The 24,125-nt window shown below is 39.9% G+C and overlaps 1 protein-coding gene and 1 pseudogene across 1 annotated transcript; both read right to left on the reverse strand.

Annotated features, from left to right (window-relative positions):
* Nucleotides 1–4,606: 4,606 nt before the first annotated feature.
* GPR37 (G protein-coupled receptor 37) lies at nucleotides 4,607–22,704 on the reverse strand. The gene is made up of 2 exons (XM_001502427.5): nucleotides 20,297–22,704; nucleotides 4,607–5,942 (listed from the first exon to the last, which is right to left on the reverse strand). Exons 1-2 carry the CDS (start codon nucleotides 21,320–21,322, stop codon nucleotides 5,124–5,126), a joined length of 1,845 nt encoding a protein of 614 aa, XP_001502477.1. The 5' UTR covers nucleotides 21,323–22,704; the 3' UTR covers nucleotides 4,607–5,123.
* LOC111773302 (selenoprotein F-like) lies at nucleotides 9,308–11,899 on the reverse strand (annotated as a pseudogene).
* Nucleotides 22,705–24,125: the final 1,421 nt, after the last annotated feature.

Here is a 24,125-nt window from a genome sequence, read left to right on the forward strand (position 1 = left end):
TTAAACAAAAACATGCATGTCTTTTTAGAATGACTAAAGCACATAATTGGACAGCCTAGCATCACTTCCCCACTACCAAAATGCATCATGATTTAGGCAACTGTCCCACTGACTTAAAAGCACTGGTGATCAGAGCCCACTGTCTTAGTAAACAGAATGAGAAGCAATAAGATATTCATGAATAAAGGTCATTAGTGGAAGAAGAGGTAATAAGAAAAATATGATAATGTCATTTTTATGAACTCCTTTAAAAGCTTCCCTCACAACCATCACAATCTCTTCTAGACACCACAAATGCTCCCTCTCTCTCTCCTCTCTTTTTCTCTTTCTCCTCAGAGACCCTTAAACTTGCAAATCTGTCTGAGGAAAACTCTCAATTTTATCAGGTTCAAAAAGCCTCAATTAGGGCAAAAGAAATTCTGGTAGACATAAATTTCTCAGTGAATTATAAATACAAATACAAATATGAGGAATAAAATTGCAGAGACTTTTTCTCTTAAAACAGGAAAATAAATTGTGATTAGATAGGAAATTTTTAAATGTCTATGATTATACGTAGACTTGGTGTACATAAAAAGAGTAAAACGAATCAATCACATGCCTGTCTATATAGCAACGCATTCAACTCAGAAGGTTTCTATAGGTTTCATAGAATGTATTGCATATAAATTATTCATATCTCTTAAAAATGGAATAAAAATATTGAATTCAGTTTGTAAAATTGACAATTGGACTAACAGGAAATGGAAATGTCATTTAACAGCCATATGATTGATGAAAGTATTACTAGTTCAAGAGAATGATGACTTGGAGATTGATTAAGCTACTCTACTTTTTTAAAAAAAATCAATCTTTAAATTCTGAGCACTTGAGCCAAAAGACTTCTAATCCACTACAAATTTATGGAATGCAATGGAAAAGTGATTTAACACCAGAGTGCTAGGAATCAGAGATCTCATAACTATGAGAGTAAACGATAATTATCTTCTACTTATACCAACACAATCTCTGCAATCAATGAATTATTATCCTATTTCAGATTGCTATATTTGGGGTGCAAGTGTGAAAACACAAATCAGTGAAATATAATGAAAATCAAGACTGAGAATTGTGAGGCTGTTGCACTCAAACATATGGGAAGTCAGTTTTCTAAATGACAATGATGAGAGGTCTCCCATGAACCATAGAAAGGCAATCTAACATTGATACAGTGAAGTTATCCTACCTACATGTAACAGAAACCCATTGTGGATGAGAAGCAATTTGTTTAATACAAACTCGGTTTCATGCTACTCTACGCTTGCCTTGGCTTTCTGCGAGCCAGCCTTCCTTGGCCTTTCTTGGTTTCTGAACTTGCTCTGTTCTGTCTCTACACAGTCTTAAGACAGTACCTCTATCTACCTAGGATCATACCCCTCGCCACCTCCAATCCTTTCCTAGCACTTCCTCAAGGGAACTTTCTCTGACACTACCACTAGGTGACAGTCCCTATTACATAGTCTCAGAGCACTTTTCTTCTGAAACTTCTTTCTCAGCATTACTCACATTCTCATTAAATGTTTGAGGAAATAATGTTTAATATCTGTAGGCGCTGCCATAACGTAAACTCCAAAGAGACTGAATTGTATCCAATTCACACACCATTGTACCCTAGGATTTAGCACAGTGTCTGCCATATGGATGTTTAACTGAATGAATGGAGTGAATGAAGGAAGGAAGAAAATGGGCAAATACTGAAGTGGCTTTTAGGATACCTGGTCTTAATAACTTTGGGATAGAGAAGTTTGAAGATTCAATTGTGGTGCCCAAATGTTACAATTTGTCTAGAACATATATCATGTATACGGCCATAGATATGTACATCATTTGGTTAATGCTAGACTGCTAATTTTATGGTTTGGACACTGTTACAAGAAGACTATACTTTCCTACTTTTTCTTATGTCACTGCTTCTTAACTCATGTCCTGATTTTCCACCTGTATCTTGCTAAACTATGTTTTCTGCACGTCCTTCCAGTTTAAAGACTTGTTTATTCTCTCATTGAGCAAATATTTATTGAACACCTACTGTGTGTTACCCAAATCAAGATAGTATTTCATAGATTGCTGTGAGTGTACTGGTTAAGTAGAAAAGAATTCTTATTTATAATCCTCGGAAGGAGATCTTCTATTTTTAGAATTCTTATGCTAAATCCATATTCAACCTGGGTCAAATTATGTGACTTTGTGTAAATCAGTTAACTTCTCCAAAAATCAGTCATGTAGCTATAAAGAAAGAGCTGGGTAATGCTGGAAGACTTTGAGATCACCTTGCGTTCGAAAGCAATGTAACTCCAGTCTATTATACAGGCTTTATGTGCAATGATTTCAAAGTCAAAAACTGGCAATATAAGTAGCAAAACAAGACTGGGGTTCAGTAAATACTCTTCAGTTGCATTCACTAAAAGACCAGGACAAAGAAAATATGGCATTTATTTCTCTACTCCTCGGAAAGAGGGAGAGAACACTCATAAGACATGATGGTGAAATTGTGGAAGCTTTTAATATGTATGTTTTTGCTTCCTCTTTCTTTATGAGAAAGGTTAGCCACAATCGGATATACTGCCTAGAAAGAGAACATAGAAAGGCAAACCAACAGAATGTAATTGAAGAGTACTTTAAAACGCAAGATGAGTTCAAATTATCAGGAAGAAACTTTAATCTGTTATCTTGGAGAATCCTTGACAACTAGAAAAAGTCCATCTATTTTTAAAATGAGGGGGAAGGGTTGGAGAAGAAAAGTTTTTTAATAGAAGTATCTTAAATATTTCTCAGAGGACTCAAGCTCCCTACCAAACTTTGTTCACTTCAGGACCAGGGGTGAATGCAAGGAAGAAGATCCTATACTCGCTTCTAATGAACACATAGTATGAGAGTATGGGGTAGAGAGAGGGCAGGGCCTCTCACATGAACACAGAACATTTAGAATGCCAAAGACATAAGGTATCCCCTTTTATAATATGGTCTCAACGCACATTTTCATAGGTATTTTCCATGAGGCTTCTATGCACACATAGCATAGAAACCAAACTGGAATATTCCTTTATTCTTCAATCACACCCCATGATTCCTTCCTCTATTCCTTGGGTTCATTAGCTCTTTCCTCCTGAAGTGTCCCCTTCTCACACTACCTTTCATCAGCTCCCTCTGAAGACCTCTCCAGCCAGTTATCTCAAAGCCTTCCATGATTTCATCCAACCTGATGTGCCCTCTTTCTCAACAATCATAGAACTTCACACCTTCCTAACTAGTCCCAGCTTATATCACAGTTGTTTACATATTCGTCTTACTCCTTCCTTCTCATCCCACTCCTGCCTGGTTTTATAAAGTCTGACTCTAAGCTCTATTTACTTTTATTTACTGCAGGTAATAGCATAGAACCTTTCCTACACCATATGCTCAATCAATGTTTCTTGATTTATAAAGTTGACTAAATATCTGAGAATCACTGTGGAATCACAGGTGTTGATCTGCTCTGCAGCCAACCTAGTTCAGGCATCCTTGAGAAGTTTTCCAAAGACCAGTTACAGGGATCTGTAAGAAGACAACGGTGCCTTGTTTGTATTCTCTCTCAAATCACTTAGAATACAGACAGTAGGGGAGAAAAGCTTTTTGAAGAGTACTGGACTAGGAAAAAGGAGATATTCTGGGTACCGTCATTTAGTTATCTAGGTTTCATGTGGAAGATGAATGGTCTAGCACTAATGTTTAATAATTTAAATAACATCATGTTATAATCTGGAAGAAAGAAGATACTACTCAGTTATGCTAAATAGCACAGAAAATACATAGGGAGGTTTCTAGTCAGAAAACTGGGCTCCTCTAAATGCTTTTTCTGAAGACAGAGATGTTACAAACACACTGTGTCACGAGGTCGCTCCCTCTGCCATCTGATTTAGACGTGCGTCCCACATGGCAGGCATTCTACCAAACCGCTGCCACTTGAACTCCTTAAGGGATTCAAATATTTCAAAGGCAGAGAGTTAGCATTTTGTTGGGAGTTTATGGACTATCTGTTTAAAAGTAGTATTTGAATATTCAAGTGTTCTAAACAAGACATATAAATATTTTATTATTCTGTGACTGTATTTTCATTCTACTTTAAAAAATTACATCATACAGATTAAATCAAGTTCATTTTTTAAAAGGAGGAAAATTAGAATTCAGAGTGCTTCACGTAGGATTCACAGTGCTTCAAAGGTCAGGATTCAGAGGAAATCAGATGACAAGTGTGTTGTTTTCTAGTCCTTGATTCTGCTCATAATTCCTCATGGGAAACCTGTAGCTCTACATGCTAGTTCAAAGGTGAATTAAAAAAAAAAAGATAGTTTCTTCCTACTCTGCTGTCTATTTATTCATATTTCATAAATATTTGGAAATAATTTTACATCTATATCTGAATATTTAAAATACAATTTTGTTTAACATACAATATAGTTTTATGAATTTTGCATATAAAATAGCACTCTTAGGAAAACTTCTTTATAACATAGTGATCAGCTGCCTTAAAGGAAAATAGAATTATGAAACAATAAGGCCAATTTTAAATTGTGCATAGAGCCAGAAATTGTGCATTTAAGGCAATTTAAAGATTTATTGAATCTGGGTTAAAAGCAGATTGACAATGACATTAAAGAATAAAGTGGAATTTATTTGGTGCTACTTTGTGAATGCTTCTTAACCACAAATCATCTCACGATTCAATATACAATATACTTTCAATCACAACTCAAACATGAAATAACCTACAAAAATCACATGGCTATAATCAACATACAGCGATTATATTTTAAAAGAAAATTAGCAATTAATTAAGTTTAGGTGCAGTAACGTTTTCAAATAAAATATTAGCACCATACCAGACAAAATGATCTAAAACTATTGGCCTTCTCATACTTCTTAAATAACTAAATATAAACTTTTTTTTCAAAGCACAAATATTAATTTGCAAAATCAGTTCTACAGTAGTTATTATTTCTCTCTTTTTGCATTTTTTCCCAGTCAGGAAAAATACAAAGTAAAAACCTGCACAGGATATGAAAATCAAGCAAATAAACCAACCTAACCAAACCAAAGGCTGCCCTTCAGCAATGAGTTCCAACGGAAGCAAAAGTAGACATCTCACGGCGGATGGTACTAAAAGGTGAGAGTTCCAGTTCTGTGGTGTACTCGTTGTCATTGTCATCGCTGGTCACTGTTGAAGACTTCTGAATGCACTCATCGCAGCAACAGCAGCAGCACTCCATAAACGCCCGACTGAAGGGTTTGCACAGACAGAAGAGGAGGACCGGGGTGACACAGGACTTGAAGAACAAAAGGAACTGGCTGATGATATTAAGAAGATCCATTGTCTGCTGGGAAACCCCTGTGGCCATGTAGGCAGTAACAATATTGCAGATATTTTCAGGAATAATGCAAAATCCATACAAAATGGTCAAAGCCACCACTGTACAGTTCATCTGGCTTTCTAGCTGAATCTGCCGCTTATTCCCTCGGGTACAGGCTTTCTCTGCTTTGCGGATTTTCCTCGCAGTCACTAAAGAGCAGGTGATGGTGAAAAGCGTGGGCAAACAGAAGTAACAGCCAAAATACCACCAGAGCCTCGCACTGTCGTAGGTAAGGGCTAGAACATAGATGGTGTCCGGTAAATCAGGAGAGATCTTGATAACGCAGCGCTCCGCAGGAGCTCGGCCACTCAACCCCAAATCCTCCTTGCTCAGCTGGCGGAGAACAACTTCTGGAAGAGCTAACAGTAGAGCGCCCACCCATATAACAGCAAGTTTAGCAGTTGTTGAAGAACAGTTTTCGATCATTTCATAATACATCTGTACGTTGGTGGCGGCCCGGAAGCGGTCTATACAGAGAGCACATAAGGTGAAGGTAGTGACTCCAAGAGAAGCAACCTGTGGGAGGAACACAGACAACATTCATTCCGGGTGATCACTGAAAGATGAGAACACTAGGCAATGAATACAGATTGGCAATGAGTGAAAAAAAGAGAGAGAGAAAACAGTTTCCTGGAATGAGGCTTTGGTAACTGGGTTGCTGACTTCAGCTGAATTATTGTAAGGATAAAAATAGGGAGAAAAAAAAATGTAGTGGTTCAGGGTCATGGAGTCAAAGGTTTTAGAGCTGGAAGGACCCATAAAGATCAGCTCGGCCAATACTATTTTATTTTAGGTAAGAACAGAGAGACCCCAAGAATTTCAGTCACCATGAAAATGCCTGCCACCAGGCCATCTACATAAGGAGTAAGGATAGTTGAGTACGTCCCATTTTCATTAGTGAAAAGGATGGTCCTGTTTCCCAGTGTGGGGGTCCAGTAGCATGCCTCACACACAGCAAACATTCAAGAGCTTATTGCTTCCAAGAAACTAGATGAGTAGTGATCTCCAATTTCCCCTCAAGGCAAAATAAAACATTTTAATATTATTTTCAAATGCATACAGTTATGGAAAACAAGAAAGGGAAAGTCCCCAGAGATCAAAATCGATGAGAAACAAATTCCAAACAGGTCAGCGACCCCTCCCCCTCCGTGCTGCATGTTGGCCCTGGGGCATCTGCCAGTCCTGATGAGAGTTCAAAATGGTTTTAGCTAGAAGGATGGGGCCAGGTGCCCAGGCACACCGAGGTAGGAAACACAGCTGGGGCCAATGTGAGTGGGCATTACGTCAAAGATCCCCTTAGGACTTTGGAACTCCCCAAATAGCAACATCTTCATGGGTATAAAGAAAAAACTAGAGAGAGAGAGTAAAGAAACTATTATAGGATTTGGATTTGGGTGATTTGGGGGTAAAAGGGGGGAAAAAAAAAAGAGATCAAATTCTAGCCAGAAGCCCAAATTTACACTGGACTAGGGCCAGAATTCATACCATCTATGCAGCTCAGAAAAACCCAAAATGCAGTTTAAAATCTTCCCAGGCACCTAACAGGAGCAAACACAAAACCCCCCTGGAAGAATGCACTTTAAATCTTGGCATCAGAGAAAGCCCACAGATAAAATTCAAGGGAACACGGATTCACAATTAAAAATCACAACCTGCAAGAGATGGTCCGCCACTATGAGCTCATGTGCCCAGGGCAACGAGGTTCAGAATCAGACACAAAGTAAGTACATTTATCAAGAAATAAGGATGTTCACCAAATGTAAAGAAATGTGAGATAATGAGAAAGTCAAAGAAAATAGAAGATATAAAAAACACCATAAAAATATGCAAAAAGGAGCCAAAATAGAATGTCTGGATATTCCAAGCATAGAAAAATTTCGGATTAGAAAACCCTCTGATGCTGACCACATAGAGTACTGTATCCTAAGAGCAACTGCTCTTATATGCACATGATCCGGACATCTAAATAAATCGACAATTAGAGGTGAAGAACCAGAAATATGGACATGTTTTTTTTACACAGAGGCTTTTCCAGGAAAATAAATGCATGATCCTAATATAAATATTCTATCATTCAATCGTCTATAAAATATTTATTGAGCATGATATACACTCTAATGGGGTACACAGACATATTCAACACAGGTACAGATTTATTGTTCTCGACCCCATGCCAACACTCTGCTACATATCGGGGACAGAGAGAGGAACAAGAAGCAGTTCTTTCCCTCAGGGAGGTCCGAGTCAACCAAGAGGGGGCAGGTGCTTCTCAAAGTCACAAGATAAACACAGTCATCATGTGGAAGCATCAGATTTACTCAACTATTTGGGAGAAAATTGAAGCAATTTAATGTTTAATAAATGTAGTCATCATTTATATATTTAAACAAGGATGATGAATAGAAAGTCAAATGTTCATGAGGTTTAAGATAAAAAAGGAGACTAAAAGAAAACTCCCTAGGTGGGCGGGATGCTTTGGGCTGCATCCCAACAGCCGGATATGTACATTCACTCCCCACTGCCTGCTAGAGGGGATGTTCAAGAAACACAGCTACAGGTTATGCCTTGGCAAAGGGGCAAGGGAAAAAAATATATAGATAGATAGATAGATATAGATATAGATATAATGTCAATGTCTAGCTTTGTAGAACTCAAAGGGATCATGTTGACAAAAGGAAAACCATTTGTCATAACAATTTTAGTTCTCAACACACAAGTTGTTTATCTATTACGTTCAAGCTGTCACTCTTCCTAGAACGATGGCAACTTGCCTGGTGGATTCTATGAGAGTTCCAACATCAAATATTTTCTCCTTTTCTTACACCCTACCCATTAGTCAGCATCTACTAGTTCTAATATGGAAGATAAAGACATTGCATTCATGCCTTGACTTTGCTCAAAACTGCTAATGGAGACAGTCTGAAAACAAGATAGGAAAAGCAAAAATAACCAAAAAAATACAACTCCCAAAGGTCTAGATCAGTGCAGATCAAAAGGTCATGGCTGAGCTTATAACCATAATTCTTGTTCTACAAAATCTTCAGAAAGTTTCCCATAAACACCAGCATAAGAAATATCAATCTAATATGAGCGCCATACGAAAAGAGCCATCCTTACAGTTACCTTTTTAAAATTGACTTTCAAATTAATGAATTGTTTACCTTGATGGCAATTTATTTTGCATCTATGCTAGTGATTCAAAATAATTCTAAAATTGAGGTCCACACTGTACAACTGTCTTAAGATCAGTTTATTTTTTTTCATGTCAGTAATGGCCACCCTGTGACTGGAAATCTGAGAGGACGTGCCACTTTCTAATGGTCTACATCAAACAGCAGTATGTGGAAATCGCAGGATTTTATTTTATAGATTTTTGAAACTTTACATCTATATATTAGTTTTTCAAATGTTTTGATTCATTTCTCTATAAGAATGTAAAACATACAAAAAAATTCTCAAACTATCAAACATACACAAATTCTCAGCAAGACATTCTGTGCAGTCTTCACTAAGGCAAATCTTTGTGTATGCTATTCTGTCACCATGTATCCTGAGTCAGTCCACAAATACAAAACTACAAAGGTTTACGCTGTGCATTCTTTTTAAACTGTGAATAATATTTCTATTAAAAGAATAGCTTGGTACTAGAGACTCTGAGGAGAGGCAATCTCTTAGAGGCTGGGAACATCTATTTGCTTGGTAGTTTTCTATCATTACTTACAAATAACACACAACACACAAGAGATAGTATCTTCTCCACTATTTTAAATCTAAAGACTTAAAGTCTGGACCAATTATCACAAGAGCTAGCATTTGTGTACCTAACTACAAGCGTGTTACAAAGCATCTCATGAGCCGTAATAACAAATGAATGTGGGTGGACATGTGCTGGGCTGGGTGCGCTAGATTGCCACTCCTGAGATAGCATAAATTGTGCCGCACATCCACTCTTAGTTAGAAGATGTTCGCTGCTTCAAAAAGCAAAGAAATGTTTTCTAGGTTCTGTATATTTCACCTCACAGGATAACAAAAGTGAGGACAAATTTTAAGCAAGATTTCCACGTGCTCCAACTTTTCGCTCAGGAATTCTTCTCCACTGTATTTTATTTGAAGATGCTCAGTTCTTCAGCCGTATTCTCAAAAGCTTTAGTAGTGAGTCAGAACCTCCAAAATATTTGATCTGTAGTCCTCTTGATGAACCTTGGGTTGAGGGAAGCCTCCCAGGTTTCATACACAAATTTCACGAAGCTCTCGCATCCAGCTTCTAGTTTTCAAATTGTACTTCTCTCTGATAGTATTCTCTGCAATTCGGATCCAACTGAAACAGGGTGAACTGTCCGGGAAGGTCACAAGAGCTACAGAGAGAGTTGTTAAAGGCGCCTCTGAGGGGAACGCTGCCCCAAATGCAGATAGCGCTTACAACGCCGTTGCCAACAGCAACCGCAGCCCAAATGCCAGGCCCACATACTGGCTCCCTCCTGCTGCCACTGCCTACAGTGTTACTACTTCAGATATTTTCCTGTAAATTCACTAATGCACTCGCCTTTATGATGCGAAAGAGTAAAAAAGATTCAAAGTCCCTGCCTGCTCTGTACTTTGCCACATTACTTATAGAAGTTTTTAAACATTTGTAAAGAATTAACTGCCTACCTCAGAAATGAATTGATAAAAATCATCTGAATAATGGGTCGTGGGCTAATTTCTGCTTACTCAGATATGGAATCTACCCATGTAATTAAAATTGCTAGATGTTGGGGTAACATGAAAAGATTTCTATCACGGTTTTTAAATATACTTGTTTACATACAGCTCATTAGAAATTCTACCGAGATGAATGGTGCAATTATATGCAATTATAAAACTGTATCACAAATGCTGGATCTTCTGTATTTAATGACCATATCTGATTGCTAAAATTCAATATCACAATGAAATATGCTCTTGGGAGTTAAGCTGTTAAGCATTAGCTTAGATGGGTAGTTCTTTGAAGCAACATCCTGAGAGATGGAGTGAGCAAGATGCAATCTCTTATTAATTAAACTGCAATGAGAGGAATCATTAACATCAACAAAAGCAGAACTGTAAACACTTTTAATAGACAAGACTTTTGAGAATCAAGAGCAAAGGAAAGCTGGAAGCAACAATTTTTAACTACTTGGGAAAATAAGATATTGAGTATTTCGAGGGGGTTGGCATCAAAATACAGAAGGAAGAGAATCAAATAAACAACTCTAAAGTCTTTCCTTCAAATTTCTAGTAATGTTCTGTTCTTCTTTGTATCCCAGACTAACAACAGCAACGCTCCATCAGCCCCGCGCGGGCAACATCCTGAGCAGCGAGCCTTCCTGGGCTGCAGCCACCTGCAGCGAAGCTTCAAGGCACCAGACAGGCACAGGGAAAGTGAAGACCTAAGCACTCTTGTGCGAAGAGACAGCTCCAGTGCCGAAATGTTCCCCCGCTGTTCAAGTTTCCAATTCAATACAAACAGCAAGCCCTAAGGAAACCTGCGCCTCCATCTTCACTTTGTACCATGTGAAATCCCTGTTCATTCAAAACGATCTGAAGAAAGAGCAATGGCTACTTTATGAAAAACTGCATCTGTGGAAATCCTGTCTTAGCTATTGCTCCATTTCTCAGAAGCTTATTGCAAACAGACAAATAAGGAACCATTATGAATAAGAGTAAGCTATGAACGTGCAACTCATACCAACAAGTAAGTTTTGCTCGACCTTCTGATATAAATCAGTGATACTTTTTCCCCTGATGGGGGCGGGGGGGGGAAAGACCAGTGTACTTCCAAGCAAAATTCCTTCCATAGAAATTGAATCTACGTGTTTAAGTACAGTGAAGTGACCGGAATATACTGATTTTTATAAATAGGGAAATTTCCACCAAAAGTCATGACAACTGCACTCTAGCCTAACTTATATTTTACCTCAAAAAGATATCTGAGTACATCTATTTATGTGCTGGCCTTTGTATACAAGTAACTCTCAAAACAAGGGCATTATTGTTAGGAAAACCCATTCATTTGGGCCATGAATGATTATCTATTATAGGTCCGTGGTTACAGGCCTAACAATCGGTCAGGAAAAAAGCAGGAGGAGCACAGAGTAGAGTTTCCTTTGAAACTCTAAATGGCTTAAGCTTGTATGCCTTTGGCTTCCTCTTGCATTTTCCAGAATCCTTATTCTTGCAGCACTTCAGGGCAACTTCCCCACGGAAGAGACAAGTGTTTGAGCTCCAGTGTGGGGACAGCATGTTTATCAGAGCCACTGTTTATCACACTGCTGTGAATGAGATGGCCTTTATCAAAAGGGCTTCATTTCAGAATGCGTGCAAATCATGAAACTATGACAGTCACACACTTCCACTGGGGTTTCCAAACCAAAACAGAATGTGGAGGAGAGATTTTCCTCACCCCTTACAACATGCACGGATCTCTGAGATGAAATAGAGCTCTTCACAGCCATTTTGCACAGTCAAGTCTTCTTACATTTATCATTATCACTGAGATTTAATCTGATCTACCCACAAATCATAAGCAGCCATTTATTTCAATTATACCTAGTCTAGTTCATCTATATGTGATTCCCAATGTCACGGAAAAAAAAACATATTTCAAGGCATCAACTGTCACTATGACCTCATTCTCCACCTTCCTCCCTCTTGCTTAAGCTTAGTAACGTCATTACTTATTTTAAAAACAATTAAGACTATTTAAAAGCCAACATTAATCCCCAAACTGGTCTTGATCCTACAAATCTTTCTTTACCTTTATAGTAAAGGTAACCTTGACATAAGGTTCCCTACCAATTGCAACTTCTGACTTCTGCAGCACAGAACCTTCCTCTTGCAGTAAAAAAAAAAGTCATCTGACTGCAACTTGTCTAAAATGTTATAATTTAATTATAAATGTGCCAATGCTGATTAGTATAAAAACTGCAAATGAAGCAAGATTAACATCACTTGTCCCAAGATGGAAGCCATCGATTGGAATCGACAGGTCTTAAAGGAATTTATATGCTCCATATTTATTCTTAATAATTAGAAATTCATTTCAAAATATAATATTTACCCCAAGTTTACAGTCCAGCTTTTAATCTTTCGAATTTCTGTTCTTCACCTAGAGGTTCTGATAAGTTTCCAAAGAATTATAACAAATTTTCACCTATTTTCCCCTGTGAGTAATGACATCGATTTACATGATGGTGAACCTAACTTAAAAACAAAATTAGAGTTATCCTTATCCACACGTGGTTGGGTAATTATGATCTGAATGACATTGAGAAACCACATTTTAAGACAAAATTTCTCTGTCTTTAGCCAAAATTCCACCTTTGGTAGTCTGTTAAGGAAGTACTCTTTCTCATTCAATTCTCTTATAAAAGACAAATATCTCTAAATTCCACATCTTGCTGTGAATTAGTTAATGGGATGCTTTTCCTACACAGGAAAGATTTGAACCAAGGAGAAGATAGTAAAGGTAGGAGGAAAGGCCTTGAAAGTAGGGAGTGATGAGGAGGAAGTAAACAAATGGCAGCCCGAGTACAGTCATAGACCTAATGAAAATGACTCATTCCAGGCTGGATCAAGTCAGTGACCTTGGCCTCATTAATGCTATGAACCATTCAAGTGTGCTGACAGATATCTTTTAAAACTATCATAAATTCACAAAGAATAAGTCTGGCATTGTGATTATCTCCTGGGTTTTATGGAAAGTATCTATACCTACTTTGCAAATTGAAAGACCCCATATTTGAGGTTGCAGCGATCCCATTCTCCACTCCACCTTGAAATTTTAGATGAGATCATCTCTTCTGGCACAAAGAATCCCTTTCTCATAAGGATACTTAAGAGTTAGTCTTGGCAACAAGGGTGAGTTAATTATGGCACCTTGGCAGGTCAATTCTTGGGAAGTAAGACCACAGGAGGCTCCCTGGAGGACAGGAGCAGAAATATAGTGCCAGAGACAAACCTCACGGCATAGAAGCCTGTCCATCCCTCTCCACCCATGGTCCACATCTCAGATACAGATCCATGTGCTTCCAACGTTGCACCGTTAAATCTAGTCGCAGCACATACGAAGAGCTATTAAAGACACAAAAATTCTATCAAGGTCCATGTAGTGTAACAGCGAAGGGCAAGGCAGCCCCTCACCTACTCAGCCTTGGATATACTCATAAGCTCAGATCTATTTTGCTTTTGCAGACATGTTTGCTTCCTTCTCTCTGTTGACAGATGCTTTGTGGACATAACCAGATATCTTGGCAGCTCCTAGAAACTCAGGATAAGTCCTCACTCTGATTGTGTGCTTTCGAGCTTAATCCCGTTCTTGGGAGAATCCATTCTTTATGCTTCCCTTTCCCCTACTCTGTACTATGGTCTAAAGTATCGCCCTCGTCAGCCGTTCTTCCCAAGTTCTCTAAGGTTAAATTAAAAATATATATGTCGTTGAGATTTTCAGGAGAAAAGGACTCAATTTAATGTACTGTTATTACATTGCTAAATAAACCATTCACTTAGGTAAAATTTTAAAATTGTATTTATTTAATATCCTTATGTCTAATAAGGATTAACAATTCCAAAGTAGAGATGGTTATCTCAGGCGTTGTATTCTAAATTACAATTTAATATTTAATAACATTTAGAATAATTCTGTATTCTAAGTGAAACTTCTAGGACTGTCCTGTCTGCCCAATTATCTTGCCAATTATTCTTATGGGCCTCTTATCCTGGGAATAATTGAGAAAACAAGAAAGCAAGAATTAAAAAAGATTTTCATAGTTGTAACTTTTCACGATGGAAAGGCTGCCCAGCATTTATAAAGACTAATAGTAAGAATATGATTTAAAAAAATTAGAGGGAGCATAGTTTTCACTTGAATTTCTCCATCTTTGGTCATAACTGAGTACAGTTGTGAGCTGACTCATTCCAGGGCCATTCCTGAACGTTAATACTTTGTTGAAACCTTTAGTATAGTATTCGTCACACTGTAAAACATTATTTTATTTTTCTCTGACTTTAATAGCAGTAACCCATCTATGTTATTCATCTCTGGAAATTTTTGCTCCCTCTTCCCCCGCCCCATCCGATCCCCTTTTTAACATACGGTCTAGCATAGAAGAAAAGCCCAACAAACATTTGATGAATGAATGGATAGTGAGTAAATAAATGAATGATGACATAGATGGGAAAAGATTGTAGAAAACAATGAATTAATCAAATTGTTCTTTAATCAGTTATTGGGTGCTGCTGCTTTATATATAATCCTTAAAAGCTGAATGCCAACTAATATCTGTAGAAGAGAAGTAAAGAAAAATCCACATTCCTACTTATCCCTCATTGGCAAGCTTTAGAAGAGGATGACATTCTTATTACAATCAAGAGTTGAAATTATTTGAATTTCACATTGAAATATGATAAAGCTTTTATTTTTTGTGGAACTCAAAGTCAGTAAACTTCACCCTACACTCTCCATGAGTGGAGTTATAAATAAAAGCACCCTCTACAACTTTTTTTTCTTTTCTGCTGGAGTTATCAGCTAAATATTTTCACTTGGAATGTATAAAATGATTATAAAGGGATTAATGGGAGGCATAAAATATTTCTTAAGTAACATTCTGATACAGTGAGTCTATTTTTCCTGAAAATATTATAAGTGGCTTTCAAATTGCCCATAAAATTGTATGTTTCCACTTAAAAGTCAATCAGAATATCTAACAGCTAACCCACTGCTCAATCAAATTTCCCACCTGCTGTGATAAATGTGCTATTTCTTGAATGGAGGGGTTCTAGGGAAATCTGTGTAGAACCTCACACCTGTATGGTTATATCATCTTCACCTTCCAGTACCCTTCCTTTCTTCCCGTTAGTGCTAAGTACAATCTAAGGCAATGAAAGAGCCATTTGCTTTGCTCATGGGTCTTTTCTTTTCTTTTTTTTTTTTTTTTTTTTTTTGAGGAAGACTAGCCCTGAGCTAACATCTGCCAATCCTCCTCTTTTTGCTGAGGAAAACTGGCCCTGAGCTAACATCCGTGCCTATCTTCCTCTACTTTATATGTGGGACGCCTGCCACAGCATGGCTTGCCAAGTGGTGCCATGTCTGCATCCAGGATTCGAACCAGCGAACTCCGGGCCGCCGAAGTGGAACATGAGCACTTAACCGCTGCACCACCAGGCCACCCCGCTCATAGCTCATTTTTAAAGACATTGGAAAAGCTGACTCTTTTCATCACAGAAGATGCTAGACCTTTTACAAATCATCCCTGGTCCAGAGGCCCTGGTGAGATGTGTTCCCTTTATCCACCCTCCACCTTCACGCAAGAATCTTGTATCACAGTAAAAATAAATAATACAGTTACATCTGGGATTCTCTTAGAACTATTTGAAGCCTTCTTCCCTAACAGGCCTGAGTTCTTTAAACTAAGGAGGAGCCTATATTATTCAAAACCTCCAATTAACATCCAAACAGAAATAAATATTTAGCAACGGATCTGAATCAGCTGATATAGTGATTCTGGTTGGCTTCCGTCAAGTAATGAGCAAAGAGTTGTTCCAGCTGCCACATTCAACGCCTGAACTATTTGGCTTTAACCATTTGTTAGATCCTTAAGAAAATGGTGTGGTAGGAACTCCTCCACCATTCTCCTATCGCAATCCACACCCAGACCTCCATATCCAACACACACACACATTCTCTCTCTCTACATTCAACTGTTGGTTTGAGTATAGTTTTTTCTGGTAACTATGTGATTAACTAGTTTAAAATGATGTGTCTGTTAGGATGGCCACTATCTACCCAGATTCCCTTCCCTCCAACCCCCTTTCCTCCTATTCCATCTGCTCTTGGTCCTTATAGGACTTATCACTAGGCCACAGAGAAGACATCATAATCCTGGAATAGAAGGAGAGAAGACATCAACTACAACAGTTCCCAGTATGTTCCCACCCACAGCAACATTAAATATGATACAGCTCCCCTTCTAGACATAGACTCTGGAAGCTGGATGCTCTCAAGACACAAGTCAACAACTGAAATAAAAAGAAGAGTTGAATGCAAATTGCAAAGATCTGTAATTTCTCCTGAAGAAACATCTCCTATTTTTCTACACAAACCCAACTCTTCCCCCAAATTTCACTACCTCCCTAAGAATATGCTAATTGTCAAGTGGTAGATAAAAAGAACTGTGGTAGAAAAGGAGAAGAAGGCAAAAGAGAGATGGGAGAGAAAATTTGTAAAGATCAATAAAAATCAATTGTGGATAAAATTTTTAAATAACTAAGAAAAATAAAAACATTGGAGAAGGCAAAATAGATTCCCAGAAAAATGGTAACTCATGCATTATAAATCAATAAGAGTGTGTGTGATGAAACAAAAAGGCAGAATAGCCAACAAATAAAATAAATGTAAGAAAGTAAAAAGTGAAAAAAAGCAAAACCTACATAATAAAAGGAAATCAAATATCAAATAATTTTTAGAAGTCTTGCGGTCAAGAGGAAAAAAATGGGGGGGGACAGATTTTGGAGAAAGTTTAAACAAATGTAATATATTTGTAATGTCCTTTACCAATCTAAAAGTTTTGTGATTTTTAAGAACATAAAATGTAACCTATATAACTTTATTTAATCATTAAAATAATCATGTTTGGTACACTAAAAAGTGCAGTTATTTCAGATTATTAGAATTTTTAAAAATGTAATGACCTACCAACTCTGGGACTTACTATCAATTTATGAGAAACAAAATGAAACTTAAGAATAGAAGAAGCTATAAATTTCATCATACAACAAATTATGTTATTATTTTTTCCTATGTAGTTGATACAGAAATCTTTTTTAAAAGACACCAAGGAGCAGAAAGAAAAAGAAAACACTCACTGGACACCATTTGCCTCCCAGATGTTTGCCTAATAAGCAAAAGTCAACATCCAGTGGTGAGACTAGTGTCTGATTGCCACTGACTAGTATATATGCTCAGGATGGTCATTCTTCTTCTCTGAGCCTCATGTTTCACCCTTAAATTGATGGAGTGGGATTAGGCTGTCTTCTGGTTCTAATTTAACATGATAATTCAAAAGCCATTGTAGTGGATGTTATGTTCTCCTACCCAGATTGCCTACCCGCAAAGTTCTTCAGGAATGAAGTGCTGATCCCCCGACTGCTGGGGCTATTGGTGATTGATGGCTCTTAGCTGCATCCCTCTCTAGGAATTGCCCCTGATGAAAAAGATCCACCCAGCTCACAGTTATGCCCCCTTCCTGGGAGCAAATTGCATCCAATGACTGGTCTGTTAGAGAATATAAAGAATGGGCCCTCTTGCCTCCAATCAGGACACCCCTGCAGGACCTCCCCAGCCTTAGAGTTCCGTATCCTATCAGCTGAGGTCTTTGTGCCATCTGCATCACTTCAACTTCTCTTGTCTGCCCAATCCTGCTGCCTTCATTCCCTACTAGGTGTTGAATCTGAGTGTGTGCCCCAGGAAACTTCCCGCAAGCAAATCTCCACGTTAAGGTCTGTTTTGTGTGGAACCTGACTTGGAACAGGCGCTGAATCCCTCTTACTTTCGTGAAAATAGCAGTGCCTCCTGGAGGCAGAAATGCTTTATTGTGAGATTTGGACTATATTTCTTGCTCTCATAATCAGGAATTATGGAGCTGATACTACTGTCCAATAATTATTTTCACAAGGCATGCTGAAACAGAAAATTATTTCAGAAGAACAGGATTAGGTAGGAATTTAGAAAGATTATTAATCTCAAGATTTTCATTCAGTAAAAATGTATATTATAGTCTAATTTTTCAAGGAAAAAAATGAGTAAATCTTTTTTTCCAAGCCTTTGCTTCTCTAGGGAAAATAAAGCCTAGTACCAATAACTAAAAAACAGAGAGGGTTATGAAGAAGGGAAAAAAAATACAGGGAGCAAAAATAACAATAATTGTTTCAATAATAATGAGAGAAGAGGTAAAAACAAAATATTCTTAATTAAAGGACTTAAATTGAAAAGTGAAATACAAACAAAATACACATTTTTTAAAATCCTCAGAATGAGAGAGAAAGAAAATTAAAACACATACGTAATAAATACCATCACTTAAGACTCATAGGTCTCATTAAACTAACCAAAGTTTTTATATTCTTTTCTGAATTTGGATAGGATTCTTTTCTTTTAAAGTTTTCTTCAAGAACTTTGGTAATTTTTTTTCTTTTCCCCAGTTTCTTTTTTCTGTCCTTATTATTTTTCCCTCTGATTTATAAAGGTGTTATCATGCCCAGTACATTGCAGACAAGCCAATACACTTCTCTCTTATTGGGAGTAACTCTCCTGTTCACTTTAAAGTTTACTTTTGTCTCTTTGTTGCATGTGTCAGTTTCTTCTGCGTTATTCAAACAAACAATCAGAGAAATCTGAAATTGAAGTTGACCTTGAAAAGGTAACTGGTAGACACATTCTCTCACATAAATTCATCTACCTCCTCTGTAATTCAAAAATGATCTGTCTACCAAATAAATTAGATGTTTCAGAGCTCCTTGGAGCTTGGCAACAAGAGAAATCCTAGATCTTGGTAAAGCAGCAACAGCTGATTTAGTAAGCATGGAATGATTCTGTAGCCGATCCCTGCCAGGATAACAGAGGGTCTTATTTACTGTCTCTCGCCTTGGTCCTTCCAAGTAGGTACTGTTTTCTGTTTACTTATCCCCTAGCTTTAGGCCCTGGAACAATGTTGAACACAGTGTCACTGGCCGTGGTGCCAGACAGGATCAGGGGCTCTGGAATATTTACAGTTTCCCTTCTTCTTCTTCCATAAATGAAATGGGCAGTCTGAATGGAGGAAATCAAGGGCCAGCTGGCTAAAAACACAACTGGCAACAAAGCACTTGGGCTCCTTCCAAGAGCTGGTGTTTAGAGAGAGGCCATTTAAAGAGCAAATTCCAACTACCATAATAATGGTTCAGGACACTAGCTGTGGATGAAACACTAAAATCTGACTCAGGAAGATTTTCGTTTCCAAAGTTTGCAACCTATTATATGCCTCCTTCTTAAGAAATTTTTTAGTCTTAGAGTCAATCCCTTAAAATAGCCAATCCCTTATACCCTAACAAATAACAAAGATACGTATTATATACTTTCAGAATGTCAAATAAATTCTGTGCCATGATGGCCAGTGTTATTTGTGCTTAAACTCATTCATACAAAATAAATAAAATTGTTAAGAAATTAAGAAGAAAAAAGAATCAAGAAATGTCATAGGAATTTAGATGGGATAACATGGCAGACAGCCAAAGACACAAACTAATTTGGGAGGTTATTAATATATCATGAGGCCAACTGACAAACAAAGAAAGGCAGATTTCCTTTGTTAAATAAATAAAATACTACTCCAATTTTGATATTTAGGAAAAAATGCAGTAATCTTGGAGGAAAAAATCAGATTGGAGCACTAGAAATCTAGTAGACAAAAAATACAAGGTTTTTTTCTTGCTGAGTTCTAATAATGACAACCATGGATTGGCCATTTATTAACCCTAGAATCTCTGATGGGTGCCAAATCAGAAATACATATAACACCATATTCAGAGAGATAAATTTAAATTCTAAACAGTTCTATACATTATGAGATCATAATCCTTTCACAACCTAGGGAACAGATGAGTTTGAAGGTGAGCGAATAAAGCTGCCTCTCTCTCTATGTAAGTGTATATATATATACATATATATATAGATGCATAAATGATTGACAAGAGAAATGGAGGAGGGACCCAGAAAAAAAGAGAAAGGATTCAGCAGCCAGGTAGGTGCTTGGAGCAGCAGTTCTGATGCTATAAATCCCGGAAATGGGTAAAGCTTGAGACCCCCTGGAAGGCATTACCTCGATATAGGGCACAATCTTGCAGGAGAAGTCCTCCAGCAGCCACTTCTTTGTTAGCTCGTGAAAGATGACAAGCGGAAGGCAGAAGAAGATGATGAGAAAGTCCCAGAAGGCCAGGTTGGCCAACAGAGAGTTGGAAATGCTCCGCATGTAATAGTTATGACACACGATACACATCACCGCCAGGTTGCCAATGATGCCGGTCCCGAAGATCACCACCGACAAACACATGACCGCATAGGCTCCGTATGACTCCTGGGTCAAGGGGTAGAATGGGTTCTTCAGTCGCAAGCGTCGGTTCGTGCTGTTGCCCCGGCGGGGACCCCCGCGTTCGTGGATCCCTTCACCCGAGGACCCATTCTGGGCCAGCGCCCTGCCTGGGGGTGCAATCGTCCGCCCTTCGTAACCGGACGGTCCACTGACCGTCTTGGGTGGGAGGTCGTGGCGGGAACCCTGGAGTTTCCCGGCTCTCCTTGGCCAGTAATAAAGGTCGCTGGCTCCGGGTTCTGCCCTCACACTAGGATCCTGGCTGTTCCCGGAAATGCCAGCGCCTCTGGGACCCTTCTCCTTCTCCTCTGAGGTTTGAAGGAAGAGTTGGAGAGCCGTGGGGTTCCCTCTCCCCAAAGTTCCAGGGAGCTCCTGACCCCGGGCACCTTTCCACCTCCAGGCGCCAGGCGGTCTGGCTGGAGGTCCCCAGGGCTCATCTGCCGACGCCTCCACCCCTCTGCCTGCACCTGGGTCACCGCCCCGGGCCACCAGTAGGTCCCACGAGGGCGCCGGGCGCGCCGCTGCCTCCTGCTCCTCCTCTCTGGGCGCACGGGTGAGCAGAAGGTCTCCTGCAGAATTTCGTGGTCCCCAAGCGTCCCTGCTGCGACGCTGGATCAGTATAGGTGCACAGCTTTCCCCCAGACAAGTTTCGTTCCTGGGCGCAGGGGCGGACCCGAGGGCAGGAGATGCAGAAAGCTTGAGCAGTAGCAGAAGCAGCAGCCGCGATGTGCGGGCGAGAGGCGCCCCCGGGGCCCGCATGGCTCCGTGAGGACGCGCCCGGCAGCCGCGGCTCCCGTTTAGGACCGACACCTGCTGCCTAAGTTGCTGCTGAGAGTTAGACACATGTCACATACTCACCCCCGCCCCGGCTGCGGGGGACGGGAGATTACGGGGAGGTTGGGGGATGGGTCTTGGGGTCACAACCCTCCCCCTCTACAATCCTTCCTCGTTTGGCGTCCTGTGCATTTCTCAGCCAAATCCAACCCAAGAGCCGCGTATCCCCAAGGTTCAGAGAGGGAATCGCTGCTCCCGGTGGCTGACCTTGAAAAGTTGCAACCAACACCTGACTATTGATTAATGTTGCGACTGGGAGAAGCCCAACGAAGCCCCACGCTCCTCCCTGCCTTTGGTTGGTTGCCTTCTTGGTAACAGTTGCTCTGCCTATTTACATCCTTTCGATACTGCTTTATCCAGTAGAAGACGAGGTCGTGAAAGGGAAAGAAAAACAAGTTCCCCTTCTTCAGATGACTAGTAGCCACAATCCCGCTCCCTGCTCTCTGGAAACAGGTTGCAAACCGCCAGACGCAGCACAGAGGCGCCCGGGAAACTCTTGTGCCGCCTAACCCCAGCGACCCGCGAGGCTGCTGCCGCCGAGGAGAAGCGGGATTCGAAATCCGCGGCCACTGTCAAAGTTGCTTCTCCTCCTGCTCAAAGTTGACCAGGGGGCGGCGCGGACTGCTGGGCGGCGTGTCCCGGTGGAGACGGGAATCGGTGGTGGGGGTGGGGAGGGCGGGCGCTGCTCCTCCGTGGACGGTGCCGGCGGCCGCAGGAGCTTGTTGCTGCCACAGCGGGCGCAGCCCGGGCGGAGAGTGTGGTGCCTGGAACCGCCGCGGGCGAGGCGGTGCATGGCCGGGAAGGGGGAGGTGGCCCGGCCTCTCCCTGCCGCTCCAGCCGCTGCGCGCGCCGGCGACACCGAGCACTCAACTCCTTGCCTCCTCCCCCTCCTCTGCCTCCTCCGAGAGATGCTGGCTTATGGAGAGACGGGATCCTCTGGTGGTTTACGACTCACTAAACCCACACGCGTTTCATTCAAGCCCTTTGTAGCGGCTTTCACTCGTAGGAGCTGGAAGCGACGAGGGAACAAGGGCGGAGGCGCGGAGCCTGCGCGGCTCGAGGCTAGGGATGGGCGGGACACGTTAATTCCCCAGATGTCGGAACCAGCCTGACCGGTCCGGGAGCGGGGAGGGAAAGAAGGAGAGACCGGTGTGATCGCTTAAATCCGCTGCGGCCCCCAGGGAGCAGTTAGGCGAGGCGCTCAGCTCCTTAGGTATTCCCGAGAGCTCAAATAGGAGAGAAGGGAAGCTCAAAGATTTCAATCATAGAGAATGAGCAGTTCCGGGAGTGGGAGGCAGAGTGAGAATGCTCTGGATGCACCATTACCTTTAATACTGAGTTAGAATGCACCCTACCAGGGGTTACTTACAATTCCCAGAGCATGATGGAAGTGGTTTTGTTTGATGAAGTGGTGGGAAATGACAGGTAGAGGAAAATGAACTTGGACAGAATTCCCAGCATGGCTGACCATGCCTTTCCAGCCTTCATACTAAACCCCACACTCCTGCCACAGCTGTCAGGGTATAGCTAATAAAATAACAAATATCAGGCAAACTGATTAAGAGAGAAAATGGTAGAGGAAGAAATAAACACGTTTTGAAATGTAAAAAGGCAACATCCAGAGAGACAGGAGAAAATACAGTGAAAAATATGATGCCAATTGTGTTAGATAGAATAATGACCCTCCAAAAGATGTCCACATCCTAATTCCTAATACCAGTGAAACTGGCAAAGGGGACTTTGCAGATGTGATTTAGTTAAAAATCTCGAGATGGGGAGAGTATCATGGATTATCCAGGTGGGTCCATTGAAATCACAAGGGTCCTTACAAGAGGGAGGTAGGAAAGTCAGAGTAAAGTGGGGCCATGAGCCGAGTAATGCTGGCAATTTCTGGAAGTTGGAAAAGGTAAAGAAGAGCCCCTGCCTGCTCATTTTAGACTTCTGACCTCTAGAACTATAAGATAATGAATATGTGTTCTTTTAAGCCACTAAGTTTGTGGTCATTGTTGCAGCAGCAGTAGCAAACCAGTATATGAATTAATCTGAAAAGGCAAACAACAGGAATAATTTTATAGAAAAATATAAACTACCAAAAATAGCTCAAGAAGAATTTTTTTATAAACCTAAGTAGAACTATAACATTAAAGAAATCAAATCATTCTTCATGATCCACCCCTAAGAAAGCCCTAGACCTTAACAAATCCTACGGAATTAACATACACTTGTACAAAGTGTTTGATAGATGCCCACTCATTTTATGAAGACAGAATAACTTTAATATCAAAATCAGACAATGACAGAAAAAGAAAAAAATTATAGGCTAACAGCATGTATTCATTTATACTTTAATCATTTATATACACTAATTCTATCAAATGCATTAATTCATTAAACAAACATTCTGCTCCAGTGATTTAGGATAGAACAAAGAACAAAATAAGGGTCTGCTCTCACTGAATTTATATTCTCTTGGAGGAGATAGGCAATAAACAATTAAACAAATAAATATACAATATGTCAGATGATGAGGAGTGCTCTGGAGGTAAGACTGGAGAGTAAAGGAATAGAGTAATGAGTGGAGAAGCTGTCCTTTCAGAAGGATGGTCACTGGGAGCCTTTCTAATGAGGTGAGTTTTGAATACTTACAAACATATGTCCAATAATCCCAAAGAAAGTCCTGACAAATTGAATTCAACATCACCTGTTTTTTAAAAATATAACATATAAT

This window comes from Equus caballus, chromosome 4 (genome assembly GCF_041296265.1).
Source record: "Equus caballus isolate H_3958 breed thoroughbred chromosome 4, TB-T2T, whole genome shotgun sequence".
NCBI lineage: Eukaryota > Metazoa > Chordata > Mammalia > Perissodactyla > Equidae > Equus > Equus caballus.